The 24,097-nt window shown below is 33.5% G+C and overlaps 1 protein-coding gene and 1 long non-coding RNA gene across 4 annotated transcripts; one reads left to right on the forward strand and one right to left on the reverse strand.

Moving 5' to 3' along the window:
* LOC18612508 lies at positions 6,310-8,559 on the reverse strand. Its single transcript, XR_001928128.1, has 4 exons — positions 8,399-8,559; positions 7,993-8,051; positions 7,031-7,136; positions 6,310-6,769 (listed from the first exon to the last, which is right to left on the reverse strand). It is a non-coding gene; the product is annotated as an uncharacterized LOC18612508 (long non-coding RNA).
* Positions 13,712-23,819, forward strand: LOC18612509 (GBF-interacting protein 1-like). 3 transcript variants are annotated; one of them, XM_007049343.2, is made up of 11 exons: positions 13,712-14,204; positions 15,527-15,570; positions 16,139-16,244; positions 16,651-16,780; positions 16,904-17,298; positions 17,386-17,571; positions 18,486-18,876; positions 19,058-19,340; positions 19,617-19,742; positions 21,348-21,848; positions 22,916-23,819. In XM_007049343.2, exons 1-11 carry the CDS (start codon positions 14,039-14,041, stop codon positions 23,207-23,209), a joined length of 2,622 nt encoding a protein of 873 aa, XP_007049405.2. In that variant the 5' UTR covers positions 13,712-14,038; the 3' UTR covers positions 23,210-23,819. The 3 variants fall into 3 exon arrangements, with proteins under 3 accessions (XP_007049405.2, XP_007049403.2, XP_017969338.1); XM_007049341.2 differs by having other exon boundaries at positions 13,713-14,204; positions 19,617-19,778; XM_018113849.1 differs by having other exon boundaries at positions 13,713-14,204; positions 17,389-17,571; positions 19,617-19,778.

Raw genomic sequence — 24,097 nt, forward strand, 5'->3', positions numbered from 1 at the left:
ATCCGCATGATTGTAATACGAAATGTCATTATCATCACATCTGTCCTCCTCTAAACAATCATCATGCCCACCAACATAATCGTCATCATTCCAATCAATAGTGTCATCTTTTGCATAGTCATCTTACATCTTAGCAGAGGCATCATCATCACTCGCGACCGTTGTAGTGTTGTTTGAGAATGGCAATGGACCCACTACAGTCTCGGGTGATGGTTGCATTTGTTGGCAAGAACTGAGTATTGGTTCGATGCACATGCTGATCGGAATTGTGGAAACAGTATTTGTAGACACCTTGTGTGTGTACTGGGCTGCTCAAACTCATATGCATAAGTCGATTATGATCGCCATTGTTGTCAATTAGGGACTGCATGGTGTGGTATGCATGAAGCAATATAAATGTAATTTAGGTGATTATTGTGTTGGACAACTTGTTTATATGGCATAACATTTGTATGTTATTCCTTAACAGTCACAAACACTATATTTCCCCTCTCATCTCGTAGAATACTAGCTACATCTTCATCATCCCTACTAACTGAGCATGAAACCCCTACGACATGACTGAGCAATACATGTAGCTCGATTTCGTGATTTTGTGAGTTTACCCCAACAACATCTTCAACTAGCCTCATCAGGCCCTAAAAATGACAAATCACTCTCAACACCCCTTACTTATGTCTCACCACCCTTGTAAGTGTCATTGACCTAATAACCATCGCATATAATCATAAGCTTCATGTGAGACCCCAACCTCTATAGGCTCGTAACTAAGTATAGATGTAATAATACGAGCCAGGTGTAGTTTCGTCATTTTCTCTAATAAGCTTTCAAAAGAAAGTTTTATGATATTTTAAGGCCTAAATAGGTATAAGACTGCATAAATGACGTGTAATGATGAAAACATGAAGAAAACTAGAAATGACAATAATTTTCACGATAGGGGCAAAATGGTCATTTTTCACCTTGAGTTAAAATTTTAAGTTTTTATGAACCCGAGTATGTTTAGACCATTATGGACCTTGTCCCAATGTCAAAAGAACAAAAAGATTGCATAAAAGATTGGAGGAGAGTAAGTTAATTAGTGGAGGGGGAATTTCGTAATTTTAAGGGAATAGATAAATTTGGCCTATAAATATCTTGAATTTCCAACACCTTCTGGAAATTTCCAATAGCTTGTCTTCTTCTTCCTTCTTCCCTCTCACGTTTCTTCAATTCCTTCATGGGAGTTTTCTTCAAGCTTCCATAACTTTCTCTCTCTAGCTTTAATTTTCATGCTTTTAGTGCACCCTTCCATAAACCCTTATGCTATTTCATCCTCTCACTTTAAAACCCTTGATAAATCTCATTTTTGCACTTTCTCTCACTAGTTAGACGTTTTAGAGAGAGAAAAAAAGAATTATCCCATTGATTTGGAAGCAATTGGAAGAGAATTTGACTACAAAGGAGCCCTAAGGTTCTAAGGAAGCCCCATAATCTCATTTGGACAATTAAGAAAATTGGAGTCATCTAAAGGCTCTACAATCAATTGGTGAGTGGACTGCCTTCAAAACTTGTTTTGGGTAATATAATGTATTTGCCACCCATTTGAATGAATTATCAAGTTTTTCATAAAGACAAGTGCCTTGGGAACAAGCTTTTGCAAAATGGTTTTATATTGTGATATGTGATTGCTATGGATTCATGCACTATTGTAGTATGATGATATATAAATGTATGTGTTGTGCATGATGAATGATATTGTGTATAATGACTGTAACCGTGTGTGTGCACGATGTGGGGGAATGCACATGCCGGTGATAATGGTGGCGTGAGAGATGGATGATGATAGTGCTCGTGTGCACGATGTGGGGGGATGTACACGATGGCACTGATTATGCACTATGTGGGGGGATGCACATGATGGTGTCGACTATGTGCACGATGTGGGGGGATGTACATGAGCCGGGTATGATTATGATGATGTTGATGTATATCTATGTAATTATGCACATCTAGACTTATGAAATGAAAACTTATGAATGTGATATATGATTGACATATATGAGAAATTTGATACATTGCACTTTGAAAATTTTCATGTGCTGTATGTTTATTTTGTTAGTTTAGCAAGATGGCCTTTTTGTTGAGTGAGGGAAAACTTTTCTCTTTTTGTTCTGTTTTCGCTACAGCAAAATTCATTCTTGTTGCAGCGAGAAACTCTCAAGTTTGAGAACCTTCATCAGAACTGGTTCTCGCTGCAGTGAAAATGTATTACGCTGCAGCGAGATAGTCACTGTAGCTTCTTGCTGCAGTGAAAAAGAATCTCGCTACAACGAAAAACTCTCTGTTTCATTAGTTAAATTTCACTGCAGCGAGAAACCTTTTGTTTCTGGGTTACAATTTCACTGCAGCGAGATTCAATCTCGCTGTAGCGAAAAAACTTCTGTTTTGGTCTCCTATCTTGTCCAATTGATGCCCTATCTTTCACTTCTTTGCTACCATATCGGAGCATGGACTTCCAACATTAAGGATTAGATGAGTTAAGTTTAAAATTGGAAGGTTTAGTGAGAAACCCTCGGCCAGTTGAGAAACCCTCATTCGGCTAATAACTAAATCCCAACGTCGCTGCAACGAAAATTCATTCTCGCTGCAGCTACGTTGCAGCGAGAATGCCTTTTCGCTGCAGCAAAGATTCGTTGTCGTATTTGACTTGCTTGTGTAATATTGAAGCTTTCATTTTTCAAATGGTTCGTTATGTATGGGTTCATGATTTTCAAATGATTAATCATTTAAGGGCTTGATGAAGGGTTTTTAATATGAATGGAACTAAATTGCATTGTTTTGAAACAAGTGCATCATGATTTTTAAATTCTCCCTTGTTGTTGCTTGTTCACTCACTGGGTTTATACTCACCGTTTTCAACTTCATGTTTTCAAATCACAAGGCAGTCGGTAAATAGGACGAGGTGTCCTTGTAGACTTGTACCCATCTTTTGGTAGGTGTCTCGATATTCAGTAGCTGTACATTCGTCCGAGTCCCTCCGTTGGAAGTCGAGTATTCTTTTGTTATGTATAGACGAACTTAACGTAAATTATTGGAATACATGTTGTAGACAATGTTTGTATATAATAAATAAGTATTGCCAATACGAGTTGATAATGTTTATTACTATTTTAATTTAAAGTTATAATTTGTGACTTAGCAATATTTGATGGAATAAGGAGTAGGATAAATAGATAGGCTTGCTTGGGCTTAATGGACTACGTCTATTAGGCCTTTGCGCCGGTCATGACTCGAAATTTGGGTCGTGACACTTCACATTTGTCACGTCACTGAAATTTAACGAAAAATAAATGTTATAATCAATTTATCAAAACATGTCACACAATGCCTAAAACTTAATCATACAATGCTTACAACCTAGTCATATAATACCTAAAATCCAGTCATGCAATGCCTAAAAACTAGTCATGCAATGCCTAAGTCACCAATTAAGTCACACGATACTTAAAAGGTAGTCTCACAACGCCTAAGTCATGCAATGCCTAAAACCAGAGATGCAATGATTAAGTCATGCAATGCCTAAAAGTCAGTCTCGCAATGTCTAAAAACTAGACTCGTAATGCCTAAAAACTATTGACACATAACTAATTGATTTGCCTACTCCAAGCCAAGTTTAAGTTACCAAAGTCATACAGTGTTCTAATTTATAGATATGTCTAATCGATTTCAACTCCTCAACTTTGGGATTCTGTAAAATATAAACCAATAAACCCAAGAACAAAAAAAAAATACCTTGATGTCATCTCTGCTCTTTTGGATGACAAGATAAAGTTAGATGGTGAGATAGACAATATTTGGTAAGAGAGAGAAATCGAGATTTAAATTTGAAATTTTTGTATGGATGGTAGGATAGAGAAAATCGAGACCATTTAATTTGTTTGAAATTGTTTAAAGAGCATTGTTGTTAAGTCATGCTAAAAATTAGATAAAAACAGTTAAAATTATAATGAGGGTTATTTTTAAATTGGGTTTATGAGGAAGGTTATTTCTCATAGTTTCCTTAATAATAATATATATGGCTTGCAAAACCAGGTATTTAGAAACAGAATCAAGAATCCTCAACTCAATGAGCAATAACAATTTATTTGCAAAGTACCTTGTGACTATAAAAATGGCTAGTTGGATCGCACTTGTAGAGTTGAGGTCCCTTCTTTTCATCAATACCCAAAATCATAGCAACTTCACCAAATAAAAAATAGAAGACAGGAAAGACATTAACCAGAGAATAGGGTAATATTAGTGATAATTACTTGAAACATATAGTAGCTTATGTATGCATGCATGTTTTAACAAACTTAAACTCAAAAAACTAAATCTACTATGACAGCACAAATGCAACTAACTAAAAAAAATTATATTAGTAACATTTTGAAGAATTATAAACCTACCAACTTTAAGAGGTCTCACATATGCATGTTGAGTATAAACTTGTGATTTGTCTACAACCTTCAATCAATAAAGCATGAGTTTAGCTATTAGTATACATCTAATTTCGTGAAATATATAAGCACACATTAATTAAGATAAACACAGTTGATTTAGAAAAGACATAGCACATATGAAGAAATTCTTAAATGGCATTTATGATAGAGACTTAAAATCAAGATGGAAGCACTACATCAAGTTAGGACCAGATTATAAACATGGACAAGAGCAACAAGTTTTACAAGATGATTTGTTCGTAGGATAAAATCTAAATAACCAATGCATAATTTATAATTTTAATGTAAATGTTCATTGTGGACTACAATGTATAGAAAATTATAGTTCCCTCCAAGTCTTTGCATGTTATAAATCTTATAATATACACAAAAAGGCAAAATGGGGAAGAAGGTGTGAGGAAGAGAGAAGCTCAAGTGCACCTTATAGCTCCTCCAATAACTTCACCGGTTACAAAGTCCTTTAGAATACGGTGCCTTTTGGTTCCAATTCTTCCCTTACTTTGGTACCATGTTTCTATTTCATTCACATCACTCCTATACTACAAAATCAATATTTAACTGTCATTGGTGAGAGAATGATTAGTTGGCAAATTTGTTGAAAAAGACGCTAGCTGTTGAGAAAATTGAAGAGCAAACAAAGAGAAGAAAAAAAGCCAAAAGGCTAATTAGAGAGGAAAAAAAAAGAGAAAAAAACTTGAAAGTCTAAAATTATCCTCCCATTTAAAGGAAAAATATGAAAATGTCCCCAACATTGCAAAAGAAATTTTAAAAATGCCCTCTACAAATAACCAAATATAGGCACCCGTTAATAATATTGAATATCGAAAATATCCTTCAAAAACTCAAAAATAACAATGCCACATGTTAGACTGTAGACCTCTATGCATGAGATTCATTATAAAGTAGATTGAAAGCTTGAAAATACCTTTCAAAAACTCAAAAATGACAACGCCACATGTCAGATTGTAGACTTCTCTATACATGAGATTCATTATATAGTAGATAGCTTATATTTGTATCTATAAAAGATAGAGATTAAGTTAGTAAATAATCGAATTTGAATTATTATACAACTAGAAACAGCTCCGCTCGTTGCACGAGTTTGTAAAAATTTCCAAACAATTGATTGCCTTATGTATTAGCTGAACACTGATTTTTTTAATCAGAAAAACTGTAACAAAACACCAATGAAGGAGACATCCAAGCAAATGTTGTTCTTAACATTTTATATATACATAAATTGTATTTGTTACGATATATAGAAAGATTGCTATAAAATATAGTGAAAATGGTTAGCATTGGTTTGGATAACATTTTGTCAGTCCGAAGTAATTCATCATAGGAAAATAAATTTGATAGAAGTGTTTATATCGTGCATAGTAAATAATAAAAACTAAATTAATAACTTCTGGTGAAGCTTCTCAAAATTCATCCATATGTTCACATGCAATTGCGAAATACGATATCATATTCCCTGAATATACACATTATTGTTTGAAAAACATATCAAATTCAAAAACATGTTGGTTATGTTTAGACAAACATTGCCAACATCTTATTCCACATAACATTTAACAAAAATTTGGTTGCAGCATCAAGTAGAACTCTTCTGTTAAATTGTACATTGACATAACCATAATATGACAAACATGATTATCCATTTTGTAATGTAAATGTATCTAATAAAAAAGAAATATTTATAATAATATTATAAACTTATTGACAAAAGAATTACAATTCAATCATACATAAAAGCAAATGTTAAAAGTGACTTAATTTTTTTTTTTGAAGGGCAGTTAAACTAATTTCATTACTCATAGAGATTTTACAAAAGTCTACCCATGTGTGGTAAAAGAAGCCAAGATATACAGGACCCTAAGCTTTCTATCAAAGTCAAGGCCGCAAAAACCATCATGAAAACATGAAAAAATAAAATCAGGTTGCCAAGTAGATGAGGCCACCATCATGAGTATTTACAAGCTCCTTGTTAAAACCAAAAAAATCCAAGGACTACCATAGCGTCATCACACTACAACCCAACTCCATTTGCCTCGACAATTAGAGCCGTCCATCAAAAGCTTTAGTCAAAAACGGGATAGTTTGAAACTTAGTCAGCAATCAGACTAGCATCATCATTCCCTGCATCATTAATCTGTATAGCACTCTTAGGCTAACCGACCTCTTCTAGCTGAACAGAACAATAACCTCCATCATCACAGCATCCTAAGGATAAGACGAACATCAGCACCCCAAGACAAGACAAATCCTCCCAAGAGGCTTCAATCCTGTGAACAAACAAAAATATACATGCAGGAGAAGAAAATAAGTTAGTCATATGTCCAACTTTTTAGTGTTGTATCAAAAGTAATTTTTAATCTTTATACAACAAGTAGTATTAGTTAATATTCATCCACAATTTAACTTTTTAGTGTTATTTTTAATAAATAGTTTATACAAACACAAAGCAATATTTCTAATCCCACTCAATTAATTTTTTTAATTGCAAATATTAACCACAAAAGAAAGAATAGAAATACAAAACTTACTCATATGTCCAAAATATCTATCTTGCAAATTTTTAGTTTGGATATTTTCTTTTCAGTTTGTACCTCAATGATGGATTGAAGAGCCTTATTTTTGTTTGCTTAGTTACTGCAAAATTGTAAGAAAATAATATTAGATTTTTGTTGTATAAAGTATATGAGAATTTGAAAGGGACCACTGACCTTTTTTTCCACTAATTGTTATAAAACAATCTTAGTAACTTAAATTCTTTGAAAATGATGTTAATAAATATAGTGTTAAAAGTATGATAATATCCTATAGCATATTGAATAAATAAATGTGTCTCAAAACTAATAAAAAAATAATAAAATACTATAAATCAAAAGCATCGTATAGAGAATATAATACTTTATAATCGATACCAAAGAATATGATACAATATTGTAAACAAAAAATAACTAATGTGTTTAGCAAGGTAGCTATAAGATGCAGGAACTAAAGAAACACATGAACATAAACAGAACTTAGATTGATGTTTCAAAAACTTTTAAAGTTGGTAGAAAAAGTAGGTAAAGATGCAATCCATATGCCAATCACTGACTCTATCAAATATTGGTTATACTTTTAAGTAATTATTAGACTAATGAGCGAACAACTCAAATCAATACAATCTTCAATTTGTTAGTACAAAGACCATCTTAAAAGGTAAAAAAATAATACAACCTGAGCCTCAATAAACTTCGAATTTAGAATTGTGGAACCTCTTTTTTGAGCAGTATCTAGATTTCTTGATACTTCACAATTGAACAACAAAATATATAAAAGATAGAGTTATCATCATGTCATGTCTTTATATTTCAACACATGATGAACATTCGCTAAGTATTATTGCTTATGTTTAGTAATGATGATTTGTCATTAAAAGAAAACTTTGCTAGTGAAAAATACAAAACAACCAAAACATGTGGATGAAAAGTCTTCAAATAGATTAAAAAATGCTCACCCACTGCTTATAACACTTAGGATTTTGAGTCAAACACCAAATAAAAACATCACAAACACCTGCAATATTGTTAAAAATCAAATACTACACAAATAGATAAAAGTTATTTTTTGTACCACCTGACTTGTTGGTTTAAGATGTCATCGAAAAGCATTCTTGAAGAATTTACTTTTTACCTTCTCCAACAGCTTTTATAGCATATTTCAGTATTTTCTAAGCAATTTGTTCATTACTTTGCTTTTAGGAGAACCAACAAAGGTAACCTCTTTTAAGGTGGGATAAATATCTTTAAACCTCTCAATTACCTAAATAATTAATATATTAGAAATCAAGCAGATCTCAATTTTCTAGAAACCTTATGATTGAGTCAAAAAAAATCATGCAAAAGATCGACCACAAAACCTACCTTAACTCGAGCTAAGGGTGCTGGAAATGCGATCCTCATCAAAAGCTTAAGAGTAGAAGGTGGCACTAGTCACTTTCCCTTTCTAACAGCACCATTTACTAAAATAGGACAAGCTTTTGGAGAAGAAATTATTCTGATCTCAACAAATGAAACAAACTGAATCAAAAGGAATAGGGGAGGAAAAAAAGAAGTGTTGTCATAAATCAAAAAACATATATAAACTTACAATTAGCGATAGACATTTTCAAATCCTAAAACCCTAAAATTTAAAAATATAATAAACTTATTAAAAATAAATGCCATCCAACCTCTTTGCCAAATGTAAAATCAAGTCTCTAGACTGAGCATTACAACTTGACTTGCCATTTAACATTGGCAACAAAACATGTACCTGCATGTACAACCCTACTGCTAAATCTCTTTGAGTGGCTTGTGAAAAAAAAAATAAAATTCATGGTCAAAATTCATACCATAAAAAGTGATTTGTACATGCAAAAACTTTATTTTCTTCAAGTTGTCAATACCTACATGAGCAATCATCCATGCAGTAATAAAAAGTTTATCTTATCCATGGTATTTTGGATTTTCAGTCATTGTTAGCACCAAATTGATCAAAATATCAAGTTTTCTTCTCAGCACCATTGCTAAAACCACAAATATAACAACCTGCAATTCCAGATTAGTTAATTAAACATGAATTGCTCCTGACCAACTGTTAACATCAATTATCAGAGAAATATTTCAATTGTACTCACACAAAGTTATTTAGCATTCAAGTAACCCAAGATACAAAGAACATAGAGAAAAACCTAGAAAAATTCAACGAAGCCAAACCATGTTCACACGAAATAACTTGAAATTCCCAATGTCGTCAAGAAGCAAAAAAGGCAAATAACCCCAAATGCCAAAAGAACCTAGAGAGAGAAAAACGAAAAAGAAGGAAACCTAAAGGAGCATTTTAGAAAAAAGTAGGACGGAACGCATAAAGACTCCATTGAAAAAAATAAGAAAACCCTAAAACACCCATCGACATTATCTAGAAAACACAAAACGCCCATAAGTTTTGCCTAAATTACCAAAGCACACTGACTTTATCTTTAAAACCCTGAATTACCCTCCATTCAACAATCAATTTACAATGACAGGTGTCACAAACTACGGTCTTTCGTTTAAGTATGCGATAGTCTGTTAAAGGCTTGAGTGGACACTTTCATGCAAGCCAACTAATAACTCGTTTATATCGTATCAAACATTAACAATAGTAACAAATTAGACTAAGGTAATGCACATTGAAATCATAGGGCATACTAAATGCCATATACATAACCATTGAGCCACAAAAAGGAAAATGTTTTATTAATATGAAAATGAGTACAAAGGGACCAAGTCAAGCCATCGTCTGGCCATAGGGGTAGCCCTAGATGATTTGCTACAAATATACCTTTACTAGTGAGGTAGCCCAACAATCCGTCGACTGCTCACCCCCTATAAAGAGTTTATGAGATTTTACAAGTATTTCACCAATAACCATTATAATGCTTGAGATGGGGACATCTCTTTGCTAAAGAGTCTTTCCCTTAAAGACTTAACAAGAATTTCTACAAATGTCACCAAGTGCCATTACAAAGTTTGAAAGGGTGACATTTCCTTTGGAAGTACAAAAAACTTAAACTCCTAGGAAATTTTACACTATCATGGCCCTATACAAGGTTGGCTCATGACAACAAGTGTCACATTCTTAAGGCCCTTTGAGGGTTAAAATCATTGTACTTTAGATTGATTTTAAGGTTCAAAAATGATTTAAGGTTCTTAAAGTCTTTGTCATAGTCCCGTTTTGAGGCATAACAAATGTCGTACACCAATAAAGTATAATTCTACAAAAATGCAAGGTTCAAACATATGAATTTCATAGGACTAAATACACGAGTCAAAAATGTTTAAAAGTATAATTGTCCATACTTTAAATTTTCAATGGAATTTAAAAAAATATATAATTCAAACAAGGTTCAAAATAAAAGCTCTTAAAAATCCTCAAAATCAAAACTTCAAAATTATGAAACTTTACTCTTTGAAATTCTTGCATGTTTAAGCAAATCATAACTTGTAAAAAAATGTTAAAAAATATCAATCTTGTAAACACTTGAGCGCCATTACATTGATTAAATAAATCATTTATTAATGTTAAAAGATACTTCTTTTTCATAGTCATCTTGTTCAATTATTGATAACCGATGCACAATCTCTTATTGTCATCTTTCTTCTTCACAAACAATATTGGTATTTTTCATAAAGATACATTAAGTGCTTGTTTGACCTGACTTTTTTTCAACTTATTTACTTCTTAAAAGCAGAAGTTAGGCCAAATAGAAATTTTAAGAGGCCCTTAAAAAACAGTTTTTTCTTAAAGAACGATTTTTTTAAAAAAAAAAGCTTTAAGAGAAAATTTTTAAAAAAACTCGAAAGATGAGCTTTTTCTTCTCTTTTTTTTTAAAACACATGAGAATTTTTATTTTTGTTCCAAAAATATCTTTATCTGTTAAAAATAATTCCAACATTACCCTATAAAAAAAATATTTTTATGATAATTTTAACCAAAATTAGAGCTTATGAAAAAGAGCTTACAAAAGTAAATTTATTAAACAATTTTAGTTTAATTTTAAAAGTTATTATTTTTCTTAAGTATTTCATAATAACTTTTAAGTTAAAAAAAAGTCATATCAAATAAGTTCTAAATCTAATAAAACCCTTATTAAAAAGCTCTTGTAATTGCTCTTTGACCTCTTTCGATTCCATAAGAGCCATACTATAAAGAGCCTTAGAAATAGAAATCTCTTCAATCATCAACTCCTTCATCCTAGTTTCTATCACAGCATTTAAGTATCTTTTGCAACCACTTTGAACTAATCGTCGAGCTTGTAGAGCAAAAACAACTCGCAAAGGAGTATATACACCACTAACACAAAAATAAAAAGGTGTTTTCTCATGAATTTCAAATCAACCATTCTCTTTAGACAATTAACTTTAGCAAAAATGAGAAGATAATGAATCCACTCCCAAAATTACATTAAAATCTTACATATATAAAATATGTAAGTCTGCAAACAAATCTTTATTCTCAATTCTTACTACACACATCTTACAAAACTGATTTGAAACAATTTCACCTTTAATTGAAATGTCTACACATAGTTCATAATCCAAAAACAAACAAAGCAAAAACATATTTTTTTAACAAAAGTAAATGAAACAAAAGAATGAAAAACACTCGTACCCAATAAAACATGTGCATAAGTAAAGGCAAGTCAACTTATGCACGAACCTATATAATGGCACAAATAATTATTTTACCATATTTTATGTTATCATTATATAATAGGATTTTATAAGGTTGGGCTCAATTTTAGGAAAAAAATTGATTAAATTGTCATTTTTTTGGTTTTCAAAAGCTAAACTGACTTGAATCAAATTTCAAATTTAGATAAGTTTGATTTCTCAATTTTTATGATTTAAATGTTTTGATTTTTAAATATTTCTAATTTATTTAATTAAATTTATAATAAAATTATGTATTCATATTAGATGAAAAGAAAAAAGCAATGTAAAGATTAATAGAAAATAATTCAATTTGGTTTGAATAATTTTAAATTTTTATTTTAAGAATCGAAAACCAATATATGTAATAAAAACTTGATCCAAGCAGAATTGAGTATTTATTCAATTTTCCATTTTATTTTATGAATTGATTTTTTTGAATTTTTTTACTTCACATTTATTGTCATAATTAAGGACCAAAAAGTTTAATGAACCGTATGATTTACAGCAATCATTGTGATTAACTTTTGCCATGTGTGTGATAATTATGATGAAAATGGGGCACACGATCACTATTAAGTCATTAAGCAAAGGATAAGCTTTGGTCAACAACAAATCTCCAATACTCTCTTTTAACTAATCATCTACTACTAGTTTTTAAAAATCAATCTCAAAAGGTTTGGCATTATTTCATCATTTCCACATATTATAACAGAATCTACCTACAATAATTATATCTCTACATTATTATTATTATTATTATTATTATTAGTATGCTACAAAAAGAGGAAATCTCAAATCTCAATGCATTTACTTTGCAAAGCAAGAATGTTCGGGTAGTTGCTTCTTTTAAATTTTTCCCAAATCTTTGCCTCATCATCACATGAAACATTTTGTCTAAAGGGCAAGTACTTATTCTATTTAAGAAAATAAATTTGAATACTTATTCTTTTTAACTTTTTAATAATTTATTGAGAATTTTCTCTTACAAAATAATTGATTGATTATATTTGAAAAAATCTATGCATATATGTTGTCGAAAGATTTGATTTTGTGATTACGTTTCAAAAAATCTATACAAACTCATACAAATCGAGTGATAAAATAAGTTGCAATGCATGTACGTTGTCACAAAATTTAATTTTTGTTCAACATTATGTGGGTAAATGATGAATAATAATAATAAACGTAGAAAGAAACATGAAGTATTCAATATGTTCATTGTTGTTTCTATTCAAAATAGCAAGTGCCAATATAAGAATGGACAAATAAAATATTGAAACACTTTTTTTTTTAATTAACAGAAGAAGATTAAATTACACTAAAATGTTTCCAAATAGCCTTAAATCCATTCCACAACTTAAAACCCTTGATTGAGTTCCAAAGAAGACGCCAAACAGAAACTTACACCTTTTTATAATTATCAATTATTCATTTGCAATAATAAATCGCACGGATTCATGATTAATAAATACGAGTTTTATATAAATTTTTAGTGAATTTTAACACAATTCATATGATTTGATAGTATAATCATAAAAAAATTGTAATAATTCATAACATAATTTTCATTGGTTTGTGTTTTAATTTTTTTTTATCAAAAATATAAATAAATAATTAGTATGTTGAAATTGTAAAATGGGAACTGAGAAGAAAAGTCATGGAGTTAGTGGATTTTGGAATGGAAAAAAATGAAAACCCAAAACACTAAGAGTGCACAGAGGGAGATGCGAAGACAAGATATGAAGATGAAATTGGCAATTGGCAATTGGACCACATGGCTTCTATTGTAGTCAGGTAAATACAATGACCCACTCTAACATCTCAATAAACGTACTCCTCAACATGCAACAACAAAAAATCAAATAAAAAAAAAAAAGAAAAAAGAAACTCACCACCCCACTCACCAACATTAAAAAATAAATAAATAAATAAAGCATACACTCCATGGACACTCTTCATTTTGCTCCCTCCTAGTTATATTTGGATCAATTCTAAAGAAAGACCCATTAAAGAATATTCTCAATATTTTTGTATTAAATTCTGATTTTCTTGTTTCTGTGTTTCTTTTTCTTAAGTGGCTTCCCCCTTCACTCTCCATTTCTCTCTCTCTGTGTACACTCAAAATAAATACATACATACATACATATATGTAAATATATATAAAATATTAGTATTTTAATAAAAAAGTAGTTATACTAAATAATATAGAAATAGTTACTAGTGTTATACAAAGGGAAAGGGGAGGAGAGGAAAGGAGACAGAGCTTTGTTTGAAGGAGAAGTGGGAAGAAAAAGGAAAAATCAATTTATTTTTTTTTTTAAGAAGATGAGCGGTGGGGGGTTTAGGGTTTCATCAATCCCAAACAGCGTGAGGAAAACGATCCAAAACATAAAGGAGATCACGGGTAATCATAGTGAAGATGAGATTTATGCAATGCTTAAAGAATGTTCTATGGATCCCAATGAAACCGCTCAGAGGCTCCTCCTTCAGGGTACTCTTTCTCTTTCACTTCTCCTTTGAACTCCCTTTCTGTCTAAATTTTCCATTTTTTTGGGATTTTTTCAATGGGGCAGCTTTTTTTGGGTGTTCGCTAAAATGGGTTTGATTTTTTTTTTTTGGGTTTTTGATGTGTTGCTGTGATCTGTGGTTTTTCGAGTTTATCTTTGATGTTAATATCATTTTTGGTGATTTGGGTTTTGATGTCGGGGACTGTACTGGGTTATTTTTTAGTATTTATTTATTCTTTTGGGTGTGATGAGTTTGTAGTGTTCATAAGATTAATTAGATTTTGATTTGATTTGTATGTTCGTTTTGTTTTTTTTTCTCATTTTTTTATTCCTTTATATATTTGGAAATGTCAAGCTTTGATTTTTGATTTTTTCTTTGCAAATTACGTGATTATTGGCTCTCGGATTTCTTTTCTGAGAGTTTGTTAAGGATTTAAAGTGTTTGTGTGATCGTTACAAGTAAAGGAATTTAGCTCTAGAAATGGGGTTTTTATTAAATTGATTGTTAAATGGTCATGTTTGCAGCAAATTTTATCTCTCCAAGCTCATGTTTTAGTTATTCCCGCTTTCAGTTCATATTTTAGGACATTATTAATCTGTTGGTTGTTTTATGAAGCTATCATTTTCTGTTATTAGTTCTGAAAAGATTTCCAGTTTCAATATTCTAACTTTCTTGTACTTCCTTCACATTATCTTATTCTTAGGCTTAGCTACTAAATATGGCGTTTACTGTTGTAATACTAATTCACATTCTAGCAAATTGTGAAATGGTATGCCTGCTTGATGAAGCTTTTCGTTAGCATTCAATGCCACATCTAGTGCTTTGAGGAAGTTTAATGTGATGATATGCATCTGTGAAAGGCTGTGGCTTATTAACCCTGAGGAATTTACTGTTTTAGTTATTGGTTTAACCACTATATCAAGACTTGTTAGTTAGTTTTTCCAATGTTTTTGTTATTGTTGGATGATTATTTTGTCTGTTTTTGTTCCAAACTTATTCAAATGTTGATGTTTGTGGTCGCTTCAATTTGGTATCAAATTGAGCATTGATATCGTATTATGGCCTTTTATGTGCTGTAAGCTTATCAGTTTTCTCTATTTCATATCAGTTATGGCATGATTCTGAGCAAACAACTGTCAGATATATGTGGTTTTCAGCCTAGTTAATATCTACGTGACTGCTAGATTCTGATATATTACCATTTTAATGGGTTCCAATCTTTGTGAAAGCTTGACTATCATGTGTTTAGTAGGGTTTCATTTTTTTTTTCTTTCAAATAGATGACAAATTTTAATGTTCCCTCAGATCCTTTTCGTGAGGTCAAAAGAAAACGTGACAGGAAAAAAGAGGTAAGAGATTCTACTGCAAACTTTGTAGGTGTTTACTCTTTTTTTTCCTGAATTTCTGCAAGTTTTGCATTTTTTTTTTGGCAATGTTGAACCCTCTTATTATCAAGAATTGGTTAAGAAAAGTTGCAATGGTATTATATGATGAGTAAGCAAGCTTACATTTAAGTAGGTGATGGAGGGTTAGAGGCTTAGATAACTAGCACCTACTTTTGTTTTACCCATAGCCAATTGCTTTTCCTTAAGGTTGCTCTGGCAGCTGGAGAGTTTGGGGTGAGAAGTGCTGCGGATGTATAGGGTTGGTTGGCAACAGGAGGACAAAAGGATAAGGAGGGAGTACAAAAGTTAACATGGCCTATGATGTGAAGAAAGTTTGAGGTGCCATAATTTTATTTATCTACATGCTCGTTTGTTTGTTGTGAGATGAGGGTGTTGGGAGCAGAGACTAGTTGGAAGTAGTTTGTTATATTTCATGTAGAGAGTATGATAAAGAGTTTGTTTTCCTTTTTGATTGCTTCTGATTCAGATTTATCCTTTTCGGTTAATGTGTGTTTACTTCTCATTGTTGCAGAGTTTGAACAACAAAGAGTCTGCAGAGCCTCGGTGGAGATCTGGTTCACAGGGAAGGGGAAGTAGGGGTGGCCGGGGGAACTTCTCTCCTCGTTACACAGCACCTGGTAAACAGAAATTTTGGAACAAAAATTTGTTAAGATTATTGTTCTTTAAATACTGTCAGGCCTCTGAAATAATGAGTTGATTGTGCTGCATGAACTTTTGTTTGTTTCAGCCATGTACTAATTTAGTACCAGATCAATGAACAAGCTGCCAATTTTTGTTTTGCACATGTTTTCTTATCCCCGGCCCTTGCGTTTTGTTGAGTTTTGTATCAGATGCAGTTTCTATTACTAGCTTGTGTGGTGCTGATATGGTGGTTGTTGACTTGCTGTTGTCATTATATCTTTGCAATTCTCTAAGTTTGATATATGAAATGGTCATGATAGCTGTGCTAGATTTTAATATTTTTTTTTTGCATCATTGTCAGCAATTGTGCTTACTGTAATTGCCGCTTGTTTATCTTGGCAGAGGCTGGTGGCTCCAAGAGTTCTGGTTCTGGGAGAGATAATGGAACCAATCAAGTTGGAGAGAAAGGCAGTGGTCAATCCTTGTCAACCTCTCAGGAGACAAAACTTAAAGAATCTACTCTGGTAGCCAGGTGGCTACAATTTACAGATCTGCTATCGTTTTTAATTTTCAATTTTTTATTAGTGTCTACTGATGAAAATATGGCTTAAATTCAGTCAGTTTGTTGATTACATTTTTATATTATGTTTTATAGCCCTGTACCTGTCATGGCCAATGGTCCTACTGGTGTAGTGGCTGAAATCTCCTCTTCACGTTCAAGAAATGCTGCAAAACAACCTGAAGAAAATTCATCCGTTGGCAACAATGAGCTTGGGACTGCACCATCCCCTGTTGATGCAATAAACAAACCCACCATTGCATTTGGAAGTGGGGACATAAGCGGGCAGCCTACAGCAAGCTCTAGTGACTGCTCCACATTGACTATTCCAGTGTCTTCATCAGCAATCTGCTTCTCATCTTCGGACCCTGTACTAGTTCCATCTTGTGATTCTCGGCTCCCTGGCACTTTGGGCACAATCAAACGCGAAGTGGGAAGCCACCGGGCTTCCACTGAACTAAATGTCCCTACTGACAACAATTTAGCTTCTGGTCAGGATTTTGAAAAATTTAATCAGTTTTGGAGAACTTTTATTCTGTGTACTGATCAATCTGATTAGTTTTTTTTATGACTTATAGCAGCTACTGAGATTAGTAGCTCTTTCATGCAAGGAAAGATGCCAGGCAAATCCTCAGGAGTAGTGAAAAATTCGCTGAGTGAGTCTTCCCAACCTTCATCGACATCAACCTATGGTGGTTCTTCAGGGAGTCGGCCGTCATCCAACTATAGTGCCCGCTCACAACAAATACTTGGCCCTCAGAAAGGTATTGGAATGAATATTCGATTGATCAATGCTGTTTCAAAACCTTTTATGTATTGGTCATAGTTGATGAGGCTTGATATGGGTTTCTCTTTGATTTTATGAAACTTAATCGGATAGAAACAGAGAAACATTGTGGAGTTTGTGCTATAAACCTTTCTCCCAATACATAGAGAATGAGAGAAAGAAGATACTGATGTGCTTATGTGCTTTTACTAGATTCTACATAGATGCTTAGGTTGTCTAGATCTAACCTAGGTATGAAGGTCTATCGGTTTTGTCCTTGATGTGTTCCTTTGAAGACTGCCTCTAGACTTTGGAGAGGCATTTATGTAACTTTGTATATACTAGGAAGATTAACTTCAATGTTGGCACAAGTTTGCTTGACAACTGATGTTTTTCAGACTCAATATATTGCCCCTTATTATTGAAATCTATAACTATCTTTGGTTAGTAGATATTGCTAACCTTTTTCCTTTAAGCAAGATAGATTTCAGTAGTATGTTTGTTGTGAGTTTTGAATGAAAATAATCATTATAACTCAGAACGATGGGTGATTCCAATTCACCCTTTTCTTGGAAAAAAAAAAAAAAAAAACTCAGAAGGATGGGTGAAGAGTCTTAAGTAAACAAAAAGTAGCCCCCTTAAATAACTGTGTAACTGTGAGAAAGGATAAAAGGACAGTTTTTTAAGCTTAAGATGTAGGATCTTTAAAACAAGTTTGCTTGATTTTTGTTCTTTACATGTTGCTTGCTAATGGTTGGATCACTTTCAAAGAAAATATTTGCTATTGGAACAGTTTTTGGCTGATACTGACAAATGCTTGGACCACTTAATACAATGTTCTTACCTAAAGATAGTTGAAAGTCTTGCTAAAGGTATGCAAATAAGTATTAATTCCCTCTATGTCATCAACAGTTGGTTCTAATAAGGAGTGGAAACCTAAGCCAATCAGCTCTAATGCTGGGCAAGGTTCTGGAACAGCTGGTGCATCTGAAGTTCCTACTATTTCACTTGAAGCCAATGCTCAGTCTCAGCCTGTTTCAAGTATTCTTGATTCAGAAGAAGCAACTTCAAAATTGCAGAAGAAGCTGGAAGAGTTACATCTCCCACAACGGCAACATGTTATAATTCCAAACCATATCCATGTCCCTGAATCTGAAAGATCCAAGCTGAGTTTTGGAAGTTTTGATGCTTGTTTTGGAGTAACATCGACCTATGTTGGTGTTCAGGAGAGCGATAAGAGTTCTACACCTTTGTCTGAAACTTCACAGGACGTTGATGAAACTGCAGAGGAACAGGCTTCAAGGTTTGTTATAATAAGATCACAATGGAGTAGTTTTTGACTTCTCTTCTAAGCAATGTTGACTTTTTTTTTTTCTACAATAAGCAATGCTAATTTTTCTAGGGATCATAATCTTGCTATTATTTGGTGTGCTTTGTATGCTTGGCTCTTGTTTTTATTTACTTGTTGTGTTGCTGATTCCCAGCAATCAAAATTCATTGGCAACTGCTGAAGAAGGAGATTACACTGATCATCCACCATCACCTACACATGCACCTGAAAATATGTCTGGTGAGGGTGATGTCTCTAGTTCCGTTCCAGAGTATAATGAAAACAAGCAGGAGAATGCATTGTTCTCTGGAGGTCACCAATACTCTGTGGTCCATACATCTCCTAACTACAGTTTTGGTATTGTGCCTCCAATATTATCACCGTTTGAAAACTCTGAATCTCAAGCACGTGAAGTTTCTCGCCTTCCAAGCTTTGTTGTAAGCATCCAACACCTTCTTTTCTTTAATATATGCTTCTCTATTGATATGTCTATATCCTATTCAAACTTAATTTCTTTTAGCATAGTTTATATGTAAAAATTAGTGGAAAAATTTATATGTTAAATAGTTTATGTTATATTCTCAGTTTGAGTTTGGCTTTTGGTCATTGGGCTGATTACTATATTCTAAAGTAGTGTTTCAATAAAGTCAATTGCAATTGTGCCAGGTGTTGGCTCTAAAACTACTTTTGTTATTAAATGCTTTAATGTTTAGGTTCAACAACCATTTGATCCAGCAACTTATTATGCCCAATTCTACCGTTCAAGTGTTGATAATGATGGTCGTGTTTCTCCCTTTCCTTCTCCTGGAGTTGCCACAAAATACAATGGAAATGTTGCGGTACTGCCTCCACAGACTTCTCAGTCTCCTCAAGAGGTTTGCAGAGATTAAGCACCTCACATAATATTTTAGATTGAAAAACTGACTATTTTATTAAAATATCTAGTTGTTGGATAAGTTATTGAATTTGTTATTATTTGAATGAGCGTATTGCTTCCTTTTCTGATCTACTAATTTATTTGAGCTATGCAAATCATATTATATAATATACCAAAGTTGCTATTGTTGGCACTGTTCGCGTAACAGTGTCAACAAAGCTTATTTTACTTTGCTTTAGGCCTTTGGCTGCTTCAAATTGGGCATCTAGGTCTGTTGCCATAAACCTTCTAGGATACTTCTTGAAGCCAATGTTTTTAATGGATATGATTAGAGTTAGACTTTTTAAAGGGATAATTCAGGGGAAATCACTTCGTAAAAGGATGAAACAACTGAACAAACCCCTGATTTTGTGTTGGGAAAAGTAGGATTGAGTGACAATCTCAACTAGAAAGGAATATAATGAGCAGAAATTGACCTTTTCCTTATTGTTGATTTTTATACTGAGTTGTATGGCTTATTTCCATGTACTTGATTATATTATATATTGTATGAAAAGAAATCAAATATATATAAACTTATTTTTCATAAATCAAAATTAAAAATGCATCCAGACACAGAAATTAAATACAAAACTATTTATTCCAGTACACATTCATCTGTGCTAATTTCCATTAATCACTCACATTTAACCACATAAGCTAGGAGATTCCCTGCAGAATCTTGTGGGGGGAATAAAAGTTGAAATTGGTAACCTTGAACAAGAACAAACCCTTTTTTTACAATGATTCTCTCAGATTCTCAACTGGTAGAGAATACACATTTAATTATCTACCCCTTATTTTATTTATATTTCATTTTTAAAATTGATAAAAATCTAAATTATTTTCCATCAGATTGTCAGAGCAAAGTGTGGGGTAATACTGCTAGTGTTACTTTAATGTTGGAGAACATATTATATGGTCTAATTAAATAGTGCTTGAATTTTTAACCATTTTGCTGGCTGGACAAGGATTAAACCTGTCTGCTCACCGTAGTGATACCTTAGATTGGCTGTTTTTCTTTCTCACGTTAAGCTTTTGATTTAAAACAGGTTCATTTCATTCAGACAAATTTTTCTTGAATTTTGTTCTGTTGCTTGAACTTTTAGTTGCTGCAAGTATTGGTAGGGTGAAGTAGGTACTCAACTTTTGAACATTCTAGAGTGATGAATCTGTGCTCTCCTACTTGGCTACTAGATTTATAAGCATCACATGTATGGATGTTCGTTATTGATGAGGTAGGTGGTTGTGTATAGCAACAATAGCCTGCTAATTCTTTGGAGCTTCCTTGGCAGAGCTGAAGTGGGACTTAGTGAAACCCATTTTGGTGTCCAGAAATGATTGTCGGCTGGGGCAGTTGACTACTTGTATACTTCATCTTGCTTTGAAGCATTACATGCATTACATGCTAACACTGATTTATCATCTGCTTTTTCCACTGGACACATCCAAACTCAACACATGCATATCGCATATATATTAAATTAAGTACTGTTGGAATTTGGAGCTTATCTGCATCTGTTGGCAGGGTGGAAACTCTTTGGTACTGACTACGGCAAGTCCAACTCCTCTAGTGACTCAAGCTGCTGGGCTGATGCAAAGTTCTATCTCTGTGACTCAGCAACCAGTCCCTGTCTACCGCTCACCAGCTGGGGTGCATTTACCACATTATCCTCCAAACTACATTCAGTATGCCCCCTTTTACTCCCCTTTCTATGTTCCTTCTCCTGCCATCCACCAATTTATAAACAATGGCGCATTTCCTCAACAACCTCAAGCTGGTGCTGTTTATCCTTCTGCGCCAGCGGTGCCTACTACAGGAGTCAAATTTTCGCTTCCTCAATTTAAACCTGGAAGTAATACAGCAAATTCTACTCATATTGGAATGCCAAGTGCTTATGGGCCATATGGCTCTTCCCCAGCAGGTTATAATCCCAGTTCTACTGCAACAGCTGGGAACTCAACAACAAATGAGGATCTTGGTGCATCTCAGTTCAAGGAAAGCAATGTCTACATCACCGGGCAGCAGGTTGGCAACGTATCCCCATTTCTGTCTTTTACTATGATTGATTCATCATTTTATTTCTTAAAAAAGTATTTATAACATAAGATGAGAATGTAAGAAACAATAATTTCGATAGTGGCTTGTAGGTTCATGTCCCAATTTCATCCAGTGTTTGGGGTTTCTTTTTCTTTTTTTATATATAGAATCTAGTTTTCTTTTCATAGTAATGGTTATATGTATCTTAAAAATCCTTTATATTATGCAAGTATTTACAGTCAAACTAGCCATAGATTGTGTGATGGCCTTTGTGGTAGTGTTGGGATTTCACGGGGGTGGGGGGTGGGTTGGCGCAGTAGATTTTTGCAGCAGGGAAATTTGGGTGCCTGGGTGGTGTTTGAGTCATGTATATGACATTGGATGATTTTTCTACTCTTTTTCCATCTGCTTACATTTCAGTTTTCAGAAGCCTGCAAATGTCAATGGACTTCTTGTTTTTCAATTTGTTCCAGTATAGGGGTCTCTGTGGCAAAGTTGATACTTAATTTCTGCTTCATTATCAGCATAAATCTATATTCTTGATGGATCCAAGACAATGCTGCACTGATGCACAAAATTTGTGTTAACTTAATGCCTAATGATGATGATCATGTTCCCATCAGTTGATTTGATTGTTTGTTATTGTTCTACATAGTACAGTTACCTGCTCCTTTCTATTCTAAGCATTCAGATATGTTGTTTGTTGCTTGCTAACAGTTTTTTTTTTTTATAATTGGGGGAGAGGGGATTCGAACCCTACTCTTTAGGCAGGGGGATTATGCACCAACCAATGAGACAAATGCTTGGGTGCAAAAGGGAAAACATATGACAAAAATGGAATATCAATAAAATTTTATATTGATATAGATGCTTAATTTTATCCCTTTTAAAGCTGAAGAAGCTTGCTGTCTGTTGTGATGTGAATGAACATAGGTTTGGGAAATAATGTCATTTGGCATTTACCATTCTTGACTAATTTATTAGTTTCTTTTTAATTTTTAAAAAATTTTTTTTTCCTTCTGGGATGATTGTTTCACGTTTTTGCTTTCCTGCAGAGTGAAGGTTCAGCTGTATGGATTGCTCCTCCTGGTCGAGACATGTCCAGCCTGCCAGCAAGTTCATTCTATAGCCTTCCCCCTCAGGGTCAGAATGTAACTTTTGCTCCAACACAGGTTGCTCCTGGCTCCTTTGCTGGTATCTATCATCCACAAGCAGTAACGGCAGCAGCTGTTCATCCTCTTCTACAACAGGCTCAGACTATGGCTGGAGCTGTTGATATGGTGGGACCTGCTGCCGGTGTCTATCAGCAGCCTCAACACGCGCAGATGAACTGGCCTAGTAACTATTAAAACAGTGATAAATATGTTCGTTTTTGTAAACCAACCAAACAAGACATGCAATGTCCAATCTGGGGTATTTTTGGGAACTCCAACAGGTTTGAATGGAGGGGAGCACCAAGAAGATACAACATTGGCCAGAGTTGAGAGTGTAAATCTGTTTGAGGAGGCTGGGAAAAAATTGCCAAAAGTATCTTCTGTTTGCTTGGGTTGAGGGCATAAAGGATGCAGTTCGCCTGTAACTGATATTTGACCATTTAAAGTTAGTGAAGGTAGGCATGTGCAGGTCTTTCTCTTGCTATATGATGTTACCAATTTTCCTTTTCATAGTTTTAAGCTTATGCCCCTCATTTTTTCTTTTGAAGTTTTTGAACTCTTAGATCTACTATCTGAGTGCTGAGAATCTTTTCCATTCTTTTTCTATTTATTTGAGGTTTTTTTAGGAGTATTGGAAGGTAAGATTTGGGTTGGTGGAAAATTCTTTCCAATTCCTTTCTTCTTATCTTTCCTCTGTCTTACCTGTAAAGTGAATTTTGATAGCAAGAAAAGGATGTACTGAACTGTTGTAATTGGTATAAGCGATTAAGCAAAGGCGAACAGTTTCAATTGTTTCTGTTTCTCACTTGAGACTTGACTAATTTGATGCAAATGCTTTTCATGACTAGTGGGGTCGGGGTTATCTCTTCCCTTGGCTTGTACAATTCCAAACATATTTGTTGTCAAAAGGTGGACGTTTCTGTAATTTCGTTAAATGTTACCCTTGGAGAGGGAGGGAATGTTCTTTAATCTCTGTCTTGCTTCACTTGTACACAATGCTAAGTGCTAACTACAACCTGGTGGCCACTGATGATAATGATTATTTTATTTATATCCTGCTGTTTTTGTTATACCCCATTCCTT

The sequence above is a fragment of the Theobroma cacao genome, chromosome 1 (genome assembly GCF_000208745.1).
Source record: "Theobroma cacao cultivar B97-61/B2 chromosome 1, Criollo_cocoa_genome_V2, whole genome shotgun sequence".
Taxonomy (NCBI): domain Eukaryota; kingdom Viridiplantae; phylum Streptophyta; class Magnoliopsida; order Malvales; family Malvaceae; genus Theobroma; species Theobroma cacao.

Coding starts and splice junctions, on each gene's coding strand:
- LOC18612509 (XM_007049341.2), top strand. CDS start 14,039: ATGAGCGGTGGGGGGTTTAGGGTTTCATCAATCCCAAACAGCGTGAGG. Junction 16,245..16,650: donor TCCTCGTTACACAGCACCTG/GTAAACAGAAAT, acceptor TTATCTTGGCAG/AGGCTGGTGGCTCCAAGAGT. Junction 19,341..19,616: donor CTCGCCTTCCAAGCTTTGTT/GTAAGCATCCAA, acceptor TTTAATGTTTAG/GTTCAACAACCATTTGATCC.